The sequence below is a fragment of the Hordeum vulgare genome, chromosome 3H, assembly GCF_904849725.1.
Source record: "Hordeum vulgare subsp. vulgare chromosome 3H, MorexV3_pseudomolecules_assembly, whole genome shotgun sequence".
Lineage (NCBI taxonomy): Eukaryota > Viridiplantae > Streptophyta > Magnoliopsida > Poales > Poaceae > Hordeum > Hordeum vulgare.
The window spans coordinates 441264925-441279534 of NC_058520.1; the positions used below are offsets into that span (position 1 = coordinate 441264925).

The 14610-nt window shown below is 41.4% G+C and overlaps 1 protein-coding gene across 1 annotated transcript; it reads right to left on the minus strand.

The window, feature by feature from the left end:
- Window positions 1-5488: 5488 nt before the first annotated feature.
- Window positions 5489-6695, minus strand: LOC123440113. The gene is made up of 3 exons (XM_045116691.1): window positions 6154-6695; window positions 6002-6061; window positions 5489-5911 (listed from the first exon to the last, which is right to left on the minus strand). Exons 1-3 carry the CDS (start codon window positions 6682-6684, stop codon window positions 5906-5908), a joined length of 597 nt encoding a protein of 198 aa, XP_044972626.1. The 5' UTR covers window positions 6685-6695; the 3' UTR covers window positions 5489-5905.
- Between the last annotated feature and the right edge of the window lie 7915 nt (window positions 6696-14610).

Consider the following 14610-nt stretch of genomic DNA (forward strand, 5'->3'; position numbering starts at 1 on the left):
GGGGGTGAAAAATATAATCGATAGTAAACCTCAACATGTTGGATAAACAGCCAGTCAAGGATTCAAGCCAACATACAACGTTCCACACGCTATCGATTGCGCTTGATCACGGCGCCTTCGATGTGTCTACATGTATATAGATAATAAAGGAAGGGACATATGTCCAAGTGTGAATTCATCGAAAGCAGATAAAGGGTTCCAAAGACACAAAACTGGGCGACACAAAACCCATTCAATGCACAATCACAATGCTTACATCAGAGAAAGCGGATACACTAAAATAGTGTTTTTAGTTCTTGCTGCTAAAATCTATCAGAGTTCTTGTTTAAAGAATATCAATACCATAAACACAAGGGCAAAAACTACTCATAATTTGGATGCTTGGTTAAAAATTATTCTAGTATGAGTTTTGGTTTTTCTAAAAAGGAATGGAAAATAACCTCTCATGCATTTTGCCTCCTCGTGAACTGATGTCTCGAGTGAGTGAGAGATGCACATGTGAGATGAGGGCTTTGTCCACTTAACCTCGAGGAAGGGTGCCCTTTTTTTAGTGGTTATGTTGGTAAAATGATTAAAAACATCAAAACAAGAGTGACTATAAATCATTGATAACCGTCAATCAACATTTGTATCCATGTGCGAACCAACTTGTGGTTGGATGGTTAAGAGAACGGTGATATCCCCTGCCTGCGAGAGTTTAAGTCCTAGACTTGACCTTAGTGCTCACATTTTTCTAAATTTATTCTAGAGCTCTCGACGGTGTGCGTTCAGGATGAGAAGACGTTTTCGCCGACTAAGAAGGATTCCGTTGTAAGTAGATGATGAAATTTCAGCATAGGACATATCTGCAGATCGCATTTTGAATATTATATTAAGAAAATATCTCTCTCGACATCAATATTAGTAGGGAAACGTTTGCCCACGGAGCGTCGGCCGAACCGTTGCGCCGGATGCGCCCGACGCGTTCGATGAAGGGGCGATCCTGCGGCCGAGCGCTTGCCCATGTAGGCCCACCCTTATCCTCTCCTAGTTGTCTTCCTCCTCCCTTTCTTCTTCACATCTGCCGGCGCATCTCCACGACATTCTCGGCGCCAACCTTTGCTGCACCGGCACACCTCCGCAACTACTCCAAGCTTTCCATGTCGGGCTTCTACAGTCAGCGGCGTCGCTACAATGGACGACCTTTTTTTCCTTCAACCGGCATGGAAAAAGCTACAAACGGTGTGCGAAAAAGCTTCAACCGGCATGAAAGAAAGCTTCAAGCGGCAGGTGAGGTTGTTGCGCGAGGACCTGCAGGGATGACGTCGCGAATGCTACAACCATGTACCACAAAAGTTACAAGCGTTCATAAAAAAACTACAACCGTTTATAAAAAAAAGCTACAACCACGTCCGTCAGAGTTGCAACCAAAGTTCGTCGGAGTTGCAGCCGCGGTCATCCAACGATTTTTTCTACAACCGTGTTAAAATTTTGCTACAACCGTTGACGGAAATTTTTCTACACGCGTTTGACATTGGCCGAGCTGCAACCATGATGAAAAAATGCTACAACCATCATACAAATTTGCTACATCCGTCATTCTGTTTTGTTGCAACCGTATTGTTTTTTTCTATCACCGACAACTTTTTTTGCTTCACGGGAGGCGAGATGTTGGTAGTGGGTTGCTGCGAACCACGACGTCGACGACGAGCACGGCGAGCAGGCTGACAATGGGGACGACGGCGACGAGCGCACGGGGCTACCCGCAAACGGCGGTGCGTGCGAGATGTAGGGGAGGCGGGGGGTCGGGATGTTGATTGAGCTGCGTGAGGAGGACAAATGAGCAGGAGGAGATCCAACGATGCAGAAGCCTCCAATCGTAGGGCTGCGCTGCGACTGGTCGAGTTTTCGGGCCAGCACGCCGGAGCCCAATACTGTCCATATTAGTAATTGTTTTCACTCTACTCGTTAATATACTAATATTGTCCCCTTACTAGTACACATACTTACGTAAAACTGTGAACGCAAGTGCATGAGCTCCTGACCTAGTGGCAAGAACACGGTGGCATTTCTTGGCGGACCCGGTTCGAATCATGTGGGCAGACCAATGCACAATTAATGGCATCCATGCAGTGATATCTGATATGAAAGCAAGGTAAAGTCTGCTTGTTTTGTTATGATCTGCATTACCTTCGAGATTAATTTATGTTATGGCCCTGTTTTTTTATTCATATATTGTGTTCGGCTGATGTTGACGATATTTGTTCCAAGAGGACAATGGAGTTATTCGGTGTGTGATTGTGATGTCCTTATATGTCAAGATGTTTATTGTTTAGTCCATTGAAAGCTCCTATTTGACGACAAAATGGTGGAACTGATGCTATGTTGCCCATATGGGCCGGCCCATGAACCTCTCGCTAGATTCGACTCATTGCTTGGCTCGCTAGCTCGGCTGTTTTTTTCAACTCGCTCCGCTGCTAGCTCAGGGAAAACATGCTATCATATTTTACTTTGAAAAGTTCCTTCAATTAGAGATGTTCACTGTTTTTGTAAAAAGATATTTCATTTTTTAAAATGGTGCGAATTAAAATAGCATATGTTTTAAAAAATGTTCATGGATTACAAACAGGTTTGTGAACTTTTTTTTTTTTGAAAATTTAAGGTATGTTCATGATTTTTAAAATTTTCATGAATTAAAATGTGAAACACTAGATAAAAATAAAGAGGGAAGAAAAATCGAAAGAAGAGAAGCAAAATAAAAGAAGAAGAAATAAACCAAAAAGTTATTAAAACCAGCAGAGGAAACATAGAAGAGAAAGGGAAAAAATTAAAACCATGCAATACCTTCTTAAAACCTTTTCCAAACCGGGAAAACCAATCAGTGCATTATGGCTATATATAGGACCAGCTATAAGCACCCTTACAAGCGGGGCTCAAAGCGACCCCATGGCCCCGACACCATGAAGCTTCTGGATATATTTTGAAAGGAAACCAAAAATCAAGGGACCTTAGTATCTGAATAGGAAGGAAACTGGAAATCAGCACTAATCCATAGAGATAGCGTGGTAAGCAAATATGTACTCTGTAATTGGCATCATTAGCCCTGTAATGCATGAAATGGGATGCTACCTGGCGCCAGAGAGGTGATGAAGGTAACCCAGTAGCTAAGCATGCTACATGAAAGTAAGAAACCTGACTTAGGAATCTTCCTCAGAATTATTCGGTGATAAGGGTGCAAAAAAGATTAAAACCAGTTTCTATCCCACGAGTTGGCATTTAAAAGAAAGTATTATGAGCAGAAAAAACACTGAAGTTCCAAAATGGCGCTGTGCTGAGAACTGTAGAGGAGATAGAGCGTCCACTTGTTTCGAATGATGCTTTGCAAAAGCTGATGGCCCTTATCTGAAAATAATTCAAGTGAAGTGATGCTAATCACGCTTTTAGCACTACATAAAGAACATAGACATGACATGACAATGAGAATGGAGAGCCCGAATCAGGCAATCTTGCACAAACGACTGGCAAATCTGGGGAAAACACATTGCTGGTGCAGCTCTGCCCCCATGTTTACGTTTAAAAGATAAGAGTTCCTTTGGTTATACAATTCTAGTGCACATTTGGTTCTACAATAATGAATCTGCAGACATATAATCTCGACCTGCCGCAAATATTTCCCATGTTTCTTGATTAACTTGGAATATTTCCCATATTTCCTTAGGAAAATTCACAGGTCAGCCAAGAACCTAGTAAGACAAGTCAGAAATAAAGAGAGAAAGAAGACTAGATGAGAGTAGTAGACCTTTGTTTGGCGTGGTTGACCCAAGCAGCAGACCGTGGCACACACTGGCAGGGGGCCCTCCGTAGGAACAGAAAAGCTCCATCTGAGACTACAATACTGAGCATTAAACAAACATATCCTCAACCCAGCGGGAACACATCAAATCTGGTTGAGTGTCACAGACCAGATGAAAACGAGAAATATGCTTGGTTAGTCAAAGGAAGGATTACAAAACCTCAGAAAACAATGTATCTCCCTTTCCACCAATGATATCCACAAATCTAACTAAAGCTATACTTCAGTAAGTAAGTGGTAAAAGAAACTCTGATGTGGTGCAGAGCTACGAAAATCCTTCCAGGAAAACACAATCCATCTGCTCAAGTAGGGGTTGCAACTTCAATACACCAAGAGCATTGAGGCATGCTTACTTGCCTAGCAGTCAGACTGTTTTAGAATGTTCAGGATATCAACTGGTTTTTTTCAAATAAGAAGACCAAGCTGTAAACTGGGGCCCATCATATGTTGGAGGTTGTCTAATTCATGTTGCTTTTATCTCCCAATAAAATGTATGCAGCCTTATGGCTTACACTTTTGTTCCTTCATCCATGAGGTATAACTGAACTATACCAAGATAAATGCTAGTACCTCCGCCTCAAAATATAAGACGTTTTTGTAGGCTAGTTTAGCCTACAAAAACGTCTTTTATTTTGAGACTGAGGTAGTAGAACATTATACGCAACGACCCATCAACCTAGGGTTATAGTGTTTAAAACAAGAAGATGAAGTGCATGCAGTTACATCGCTAGGGCATGCTTGGTTTATTGCCAAAATTCGGCTAGCCAATATTTGGCAAAACCAGAACTTGCCAACATTGACCACTTCGCTAAAGGTTACCAAAAAAATTTGTTGGCCAATTGGCTTGCCCAAACATGGCATGCCAAATATTAGCATCAAACCAAGTACGCACTAGAAATGCAACAGACAGTGGAATCAAGATACTGAGCAATACAAGAAACTCCAGTGGAATACCAAATTCTAATAATAAATGGAATAAATATAAGGTAAAAAAGGAGGTAACTAAAGTTCCACAACAAATGTCACAGAGATACTAAAAGAACAAGCTTAAAAGATAGTCGTTACCTTTGATAATTTTACTTTCCCGCCAATTTTGGCTTATGCAGCAAAACTAGGAGATGGCCATGCCATGCATATGAATGATTTTCCACTATGGATACTACAAGTTATGTTACAGAACATCAAACCATTCTATTCAAAACATGTGTAAACTATCAGAGTACAGTCCAAGCATCTTCTTTCCATGCTATGCAAGTATACAGTGCATTTATTATTTTACGTTTGCTAGGCCGATTCAAAAGTATGCAATCATAGCAAGCAAATATAGACTTGCACAAGAGTACTTAGACACCTCAGAGCGACAATAAGAAGCAGAATTGAACTGCTTTCCTACAATTTCACAGAAGAAACCTTCACATATTAATGACCATGTACATAACAGGACAATTACACCCCACCTAAGGATCATAACCTTCATAAATTTTTAGCAATCCAACAGGTCCAGCAACCCAAATTCCTTTACTTTACCTACTGAGAAACTACATCCCAACATATCAACAGAAGAGATAATTCACTGTACCTTATCTAAAACATCCACAATAACACCACTTGTGGATTATGACATTGGCATTTTTACCAATCAGAGAAGAGAAGAAATGCGACCAATGCACAAGAACACTTAAAACATCTCAACGCTACAATGAAGCAAAATTGAACTGTTACCTACAATTTCATAAAAAAAAAAAAAGACCTTCATAGACCATTAACCATGTACATAACAGGACTGTTACACCCCACTAAGGATCATAACCTTGGTACAATTAGCAATCCTACAAGCCCCATAACCAAATTCCTTAACTTTAACTACTCACCAACTCCATCGCAACACATCATCTAAAGAGATACTACTATACTGAACTTCATCTAAAATGTTCCACCATAACACAGTTCTGAGTTATGAAGCAGAGATTTTTAGCCATTCGCATAAGAAAGAAACGCGATCAGAACATCGGAGAACAAAAGAGATGATCACATCTGAATCCCTTCCCATTTGAATCTTCGCCATATCAGCATTCACCTCTGCGAGAAAACAGGCGCATCTTCAGAGCCAAACCAAAAAAAAAGGGGACGGAATTGCAATAACAAATCAAACGATCCCTTGTTCCTTACCTCCTCGATCTTGTACGAGTCCGGCGTCACATCCACTAGGCACAATCCAGGGCACAGCGACTGCAATTCGAAAAAGAATCAAAAAACGCGAATAAGAAGCCAAATTCAAACACCGAAAACTTGGCAATTACAAACGCAGGTCCGATCCTTACATCGAGCTGTCGCTGCACCGGGCGAGGGCGCTTCTTGGGCCGGCGCGGGGGCCGCGTACCGCGGAAGAAGACGAAGTCCTGGGCGATCTCCTCCTTGGACAGCACGATGGAAAACACCCGCTTCTTGGTCTCCGCAGGCCGCGCCGGCGCATGCTCCGCCGCAGCATCGGCCGCGGCTTCCGGTACGGAAGCACCTGGCGCGGCAGTGGCGGAGCGACGGGTGCGGAGGTTCCATGGCCGCTGAGGGGGGCGTTGGGGCGAACCGCTTCCGGCGCCGCCATCCGTGGAACGGCGAGCCTTCTCCTTGTCCGGGGACGGGGTGTCAGGAGGCGGGGGCGGAGGCGCCGAGGCGGGGCTCTTGGAGCATCGGAGGAGGCGGTGGGTGCCCCAGCTGAGCGTGGGGAAGGAGAAGCTGTGGAGCCGCGTGCGGTGCGGCTGCGCGGGAGCCGGGGCGTCCGAGGGAGACGGCGAGAGGTTTGCGACGCGGCGGCGGTCGTGGTCGTCGTCTGCTGCGGCGGCCATGAAGACCATAGGAGGGAGGGAGGGAGGGGCGGGCGGCTAGCGCGTGGGAGGAGGGAGGGAGGGAGGGAGGGAAAGAAGGGGGCGGAAGGAAGCGAGGAAGGCGAGACGGGGGGGATGAGGACTAGGGAGAAAGAAAGGTGGGATTTTTAAAACGGGGAAAGGGCAGTTTCTTCCTTTGTTTTCCGGAGTACTCCTGCCTGGGATTATTTTGGGTGTAATTCTAATTCGCTGCGGGGCTCCTTCCAGAGAATTGCGTGTGCGTTGGAGGTAGGTCTCTCGCCCTCGCCCTCGCCCTCGCCTTTGGTGTGACGCACGGCGGATGTGGCGCGAGAGGGCGGCGGTCGCCTTCCTTCCTCCCCCACTCTCTCTCTCTCCCCGTCGGGTGCGGGGGTTAACGGACGTGGTGGTGGTGCCATCACGTGTTCGCGGGTAGCGGCGGGCCGAGCCGCCGCCATCAGACATTCAGACGTAACGCCGTGGCCCACGTATCCAGCCCATCCTGTCTCTCGATCGGTGCCTCTTTCGGTCTTTTTTTTTAGGGAAAATTGTATTTGCCGCTGAAACCTGTGCCGAGACGTTCGCACAGAGCGGGCGGGAGATTGGGCAGGCCCAGTAGCGAGGGTGCCGGTTTTGGAAACCTTCTAGAGGTTTCAACCGATTTTTTTCGGTTTTGGGAAACTTTTAGAAGGTTTCCTGAACCGTTTTTTTTATTTTTCTGTTTTTCCTGTTTTTTTTTTCTGTTTCTGTTTTAAAATTGTTCTGGATTTTGAAAAAATGTTCTGGAATTTGGAAAAATGATTTGGAATATGAAAAAATGTTCTGGAATTTTAAAAAATATTCAAGATTTTAGAAAAATGTCCCGGAATTTGTAAAAATGTTTCAGGTTTTGAAAAAATGTTTCAGAATTTGAAAAATAAAATCTTCCCGAATTTAAAAAATATTTCGGAATTTAAAAATGTTCAAGATTTTGAAAAAATGTTCCGGATTTTGAAAAAATACTCTGGAATTTGAAAAAATGTTCCATAATTTAAAAAATGTTCCGAAATGTAAAAGATATTATGGAATTCAAAAAATGTTCTGAAATTTCAAAAATTGTTATTCAAATTCGAAAAATGTTTATTGCTTTTAGAAAAATGTTCTAGATTTTCAAAAAAATATTCTGGGTTTCAAAAAAAAAAGCAGAAAAGGAAAAAAACTACATTCATTGTGCACCTACTAGGCCGGCCCAGTCGGGGGGTCGCCCTGTGCGAAGCCCCAACTGGTTGCCGCAGTGAGCGGCGAATAGGAGGTCCCTTTTTTAGGTGCTTTATTCAAAAATTTAAAGTTCGAAATCTCATCCGAAATTATATCAAGGACATAGTTCGGGGTGTCCCAAACCAAATCTTACAAGGTTCATCATCTATATTTACTTTGGACAGACATATCCACACAATTCGTTCCTACCTGGTTGCTATCATCCCCGTCTATGCAATAGTTATTGAGCCTAATAACCAACTAAACCACCTTCTATTATTATCTATTATAGATAAGCAATGTTATTTTAACCTCTCTTATTTTTGTCATATCAGAAAAAATAATAAAGTTTGGCTTGATAATTTTGGCATACCAGCATGATAAATATAGTATGAGTAACATGATAATTATACCATAATAAGGCTAGTAACTACAGTACGTGAAGGTTAAATCATGGGACAGTATGGTAATTTAACACATAAATTACCGATGAATTATTTAAAAAAAAAATTCCTTGGACAAAAGATACCATGGTGTTTAAACATACTCCCTTCATTTTTGTATACAAGACCACAAACTCATATTACAAGTACCAAGACAAAAGTTAATGTCTAAGTCAATGTTTCAAGACAATTTGTTTCCTTGTTTTCCATGTAAATTAATGTATATTTTTTTCTCATGCACATCAAGCCAATGATCTCACTCTCGCATGCATGCAAGGGATGATTAATGTCCTCCTTTGTTAGCATTACGAGACAAACACCATTAATATTGCATCGATTAGTGTTAGTGGGCTTATGTTTTTGCAAATTATAATTTTGATGGTGGCCTTGTATATAAAAATGGAGGGAGTAAGATATTATGTCTGTGATGCATAAAATACTCATAAATTTACATAAAAGTTACCGGATGAGTTATGTTTTAATGTTTTTTCCTCGAAGTCAATGTTAACCTGGTGGTTGAACGTAACTTATGAGGTCCTCGGTGCATAAATTACCATGTTATTTACATAGAAGTTATTGGGGCATGTTTTAGTAACGTTTTCCCCATGGAAAAAAACTTATCAATGCATTGTATGTAAGTTATCGGGTGTGTGATGCGTAAATTATCATACTATTTGCACTACGTTATGATGGGATATTTCTAGAACTTTTCGTCCAAGGTAAGAAGTTATCAATGTGTTTATAGGAAAGTTATCGGGTTAGTTGTACGTAAGTTATCATCTTATTTACACAGAAGTTATCGGGAGTATATTTCAACAACTTTTTCACCTCGGATGGTCAAAATGTTATCATGGTGTTTGTGTGTTAGCTATCAGATTTTTGATGTGTATATCACCATGCTATTAACATAGAAGTTATCGCGGGTGTGTATTCAACAACTTTTTTCCACGTAAAAGTCGGCGTGGTGTTTGCACAAAATTTACTAGGGTTATGTTTTAGTCATCGTGGTGTACGTAAATTATCAAGTTTGTGGTGCATATATTATCATGTTATTTACACAGAAATTGTCACGGAGTATGTTTGAACAACTTTTTTTCTCCGGGTCTAAGTTATCACTGTGTTTGTATGTAATTTACCATGTCTGTGGTACGTAAGTTATCACATAAGTTACCGGGGTATGTTTCAAGCAACTTTTTTCCTGGGTCAAAGCTACCGTGTCATTTTTATTTAAGTTATCATGCACTGCTGTGAATATTATCATGTTATTTACATAGAAATAATCGGGGTGTGTTATTGATCTTGGTTGGTAATCCTACGTATAATGGTTGTAGTGTACTTGGTTGTTGAGGTACCTCTTGATGTGTGGTCAATTGAATGCGTGCATGATCCGACATAAAACTTTCTAATTCAATATCCATGCATGATTAGGTTGCTAGTCTAGTTGGTAGTAGGATTATGTTCTGAACCCAAAGGTTCCAGGTTCAAGTGGAGAGCGTGCAAGATCTGCGAGAAAAGCGGGCCCGTTCGATGCATATCTTGCGTTGTGCAGGTCATTTGGATCTGTTGCTAAATTCATGTCGATTGGAAAATAGCATTCTCATTTTACTTTATAGCTAACTTATGCACGATAAAATGACCGAAACACCTAACCCATGGCACTTTAAACTCTGAAAAGGATCTCAACATTGTCTTTATTTCTTGCATCCACGGCACCATGGCAAATAGATCTTTTGATGAGTGATTCAACATATGAACCACCCCTTGACCGTTGAGCTCCACGTGCACCTTCTCAACATTGATTTCCCGCACCACACGAAGAGCTTGCTCGCAGGCCATGCTTTCTGTCATCTTTGGATCAACTATATCTCGAAAATAATGGCACATGCGTGCTCCGAAGGTCCATTTTGATCCCTAAGGTTGGCCATAATGGGAGTAACGTAGGTAGTATCATGTACTTGGGACTAGCAAACATGCTGATGTGACAGACAATTAAAGAAGAGAGAGATGGTTAGAGTAACATAGGTAGATACTGTATCATGTGAAATGCTATGCTACTATGTGCCATGCATGTCAATAAATGAGGTCACCTATGATACTAGTTTATGATACTATGCATTATGGAGGTAGTATCATACAATAGCGTCATATGCATGATACTACTATATGATACTCCCCACTATGAGTAGCCTAAGCATCGCTCGACCACCACCCTTGCACCTATTTTGGACACAATCCCATCAGAGCTTATCTTGATCCATCCATCATCAGCGGGTGCCACTTCTGCACTTATCGTTGTGCTCGGGCATGGCTCCTTGGTGGATGAACTCCCTTCCATTCTTCCCTATGGGATAGCACTGCAGCTAATATTTCATGTGTGGTATTTATCGTTTTTAATATCTTGCAACATTTCGAGCTAGGCATAGGTGTATAATCAGAAGCATGTTTAGATGGAGTGATTATACTACTTGATCAAATTAAAACTTCACATTTTTCCAGTTTTATCATTTCGTAAGTTTTAGCAATTTTACCAAGTCTAGCACAACCTACACATGCAAACCTACGAGTATAACAACAGAAAGTAATGACATTGCAAGTGTAAGTAAAGGAGGGTTAGGAAGATCAAATGAAATAAAGACACATAGATTTTTGGCATGGTTCCGGTAGGTGGTGCTATCATACGTCCACGTTGATGGAGAATTCAGTCCACGAAGGGTAACGGTTGCACAAGTCCACGCAGGGTTCCACCCACAAAGGGTCCATGAAGAAGCAACCTTGTCTATTCCACCATGGCTTACGTCCATGAAGTACTATCCTCACTCCGGGTAGATCTTCACGAAGTAGGCGATCTCCTTGCCCTTACAATCTTCTTGGTTCAACTCCATGCGATTTGGAGGCTTCCAAGCGACACCTAACCAGTCTAGGCGACATGATACGTCTCCAACGTATCTATAATTTTTTATGATTCCATGCTGATATATTATCATTTTAGAATAATTTTGGGGTAATTGTTTACCAATTTATATTATTTTTGAGCACTAACCTATTGACCCAGTGCCAAGTGTTAGTTGTTGTTTTCTGCATGTTTTTCACTTTTCAGATTTTCAATACCATCAAAGTCCAATTGACTTGAAACTTTTTGGTGATTTTTTGGACCAAAAGAACACCGAGGAATATCGGAAGAAGGTTGGAGGCCTCACGAGGAGCCCACAACCAACAGGGCGTGCCCTGGGGGCACCCTGATGGCTTGTGCCTCCCTAGTGGCCTCCATAATCCTTTTTCTGACCTATAAATTATCATATATTCCAAAAACCCTAAAGGCAGTTCCAAAACACTTTTTACACCGCCGCAAGCCCGTGTTCCGATGGGAGGCCATATGGAGCTCCATTCCGGCACCCTGCCGGAGTGGGGATCGATCATGGAGGGCCTCTTCATCAACCTTGCTTCCCTCATGATGAAATGTGAGTAGTTCACCACAAACCTATGGGTCCATGGGGAAGTACCTAGATGACAATCTCTCTCTTGATCTTCAATACAATGGTCATCGCATCTTTGCTTTCATCCACATGATGTAATTCCTTTTGTGTGGTGTGTTTGTGGGGATCCGATGAATTGTGGGTTTATGTTCAGATTATCCATGATAAATATTTGAGTCTTCTCTGAAATCTTATATGATTCTTATGTGCATGATTATGATAGCTTCGTAATTCTCTATGATCTATTGAAATAGTTTGGCCAACTAGATTGGTATTTCTTTGGTGAGAGAGGTGTGTTGTGGTAGGTTCAACCTTGGGGATTTCTATATCCCAGTGACAGAAGGGGACAAGATGTGTCTTTGTGTTGCTGCTACTTAGGAGCAAACAATGGGGTTTATTCATATTGCTTGAGCTTACTTTGTCTACATCATGTCATCTTTCTCCACACACTACTCTGTTTTACTTAATACTCTAGATGCATGCTGGATAATAGTCGATGAGTGGAGTAATAGTAATAGGTGCATGCAGGAGTCGGCCTATTTGTTTGTGGATGTGATGCCTATATACACATTATCATTGCCGTGAAAATTGCATAACTATCCGCTTTTCTATCAATTGCCCAACATTAATTTTTTTACCCACCGTATGTTATTTTCCATGAGAGATGCCATTAGGGAAAACTATGTCCCCGGGGTCTATTCACAACATATTTACAAATACTTCAATACCTTTCTACCATTTAATTGTTTTTATTTTATTTTGCAATTTACAATTATCTACAACTATCTACACACCTTACTTGCTTGCAAATAACAAGACCAAGGGGATTGTCAACTATCTACACACCCTATTGGTTCAATAAAAATTGGTTTCATAACTGAGGAAAATACTTACCCATATTGTGCTGTGATAATCCGTTCCTCTTCATGGAAAAACAAACACATTTCATAAGTATCACGAAGGATTTCTCGCACCGTTGCCGGCGAATATCATCACCAACTATCAAGTAACTCCATACAAATTTTCATTCACTTGTTCATATTTTTATTTGCTGGTATATTTAGTTTGTATTATAATAAATAAAAATACATAAAATTTACCTTTGCTTCCTTAGCTTGTCACTAGATTGCATCTTCGCTCTCTAGTTTACTTGTCACACTTGTTACTTTGCTTGCTCGGTCACCATGTCTCAAGATACTGCTAAGTTATGTGACTTATTAAATACTAATAACAATGATTTTATTAGTACCCCTATACCTCCCACCACTAGCGTGCATGCTTTTGATATTAATGCTGCACTGCTGAATCTTGTGAGGAAAGATCAATTTTCGGGAAGTCCTAATGAGGATCCCGCTTCACATCTCAATACCTTTGTTGAACTTTGTGACATGCAAAATAAAAAGGATTTGGATAATGATATTGTTAATTTTTTTTTACTTTTTCACCAAGAGAGAAAGTTAAAGCTTGGTTTCCATCTTTACCACGTAATAGTAATGGAACATGGGATAAGTGTAAAGATGCTTTTATTGCCAAGTATTTTCCTCCTCTAAAATCATCTCCCTTAGAAATAAAATAATGAATTTTAAATAGCAAGATCATGAACATGTTGCACAAGCTTGGGAGAGGACGCATGGTTTAAACTTGTGGATGATTATCCAAAATTTCTATGCTGGACTAAACTTTGTATCCAGAAATATTCTAGATCCTGCCGCAGGTGATACCTTCATGGAGGTGACCTTAGGATATGCCATGATACGTCCATTTTGCATCATTCTTTTATATTGATATTTATTGCATTATGGGATGTAAATACACATTATGGTACAATACTTCTACCTTTTCTCACTAATTTTACAAGGTTTACATGAAAAGGGAGAATGCCGGCAACTGGAATTCTAGACCGGAAAAGGAGCAAATATGTGAGACCTATTCAACACAGCTCCAAAAGTCCTGAAAAGTTACGGAGAATTGTTTTGGAATATACAAAAAATATTGGGCGAAAGAAATACCAGAGGGGACCCACCAGGAGGTCACAAGCCCGCTGGGCGCGACCTACCCCCCTGGTCGCACCCCTGTGGCTTGTGGGCCTCCTGGCAGGCCTCCGGTGCCCATCTTCTGCTATATGAAGGGTTTTGACCTGGAAAAAATCATATCAGAACTTTTGGGTCAAAGCGCGACCGTCTCGAGGCGGAACTTCGGCAGAACCAATCTAGAGCTCCGACGGAGCTATTCTACCGGGGAAACTTCCCTCTGAGAGGGGGCAATCGAAGCCATCGTCATCACCAACGATCCTCTCATTGAGAGGGGGTCAATCTCCATAAACATATTCATCAGCACCATCTCCTCTCCAAACCCTAGTTCATCTCTTGTATCCGATCTTTGTCTCAAAACCTCAGATTGGTACCTGTGGGTTGCTAGTAGTGTTGATCACTCCTTGTAGTTGATGCTAGTTGGTTTATTTGGTGGAAGATTATATGTTTAGATCCTTAATTATTAATAATACTCCTATGATTATGAACATGAATATGCTTTGTGAGTGGTTACTTTTGTTCACGAGGACATGGGATAAGTCTTGTTATAAGTAATCATGTGAATTTGGTAACGTTCGATATTTTGATAAGATGTATGTTGTCTCTCCTCTAGTGGTGTCATGTGAACTTCGACTACATGACACTTCACCATTATTTGGGCCTATGGGAAGGCATTGGGAAGTAATAAGTAGATGATGGGTTGCTAGAGTGATAGAAGCTTAAACCCTAGTTTATGCATTGCTTCGTAAGGGGCTG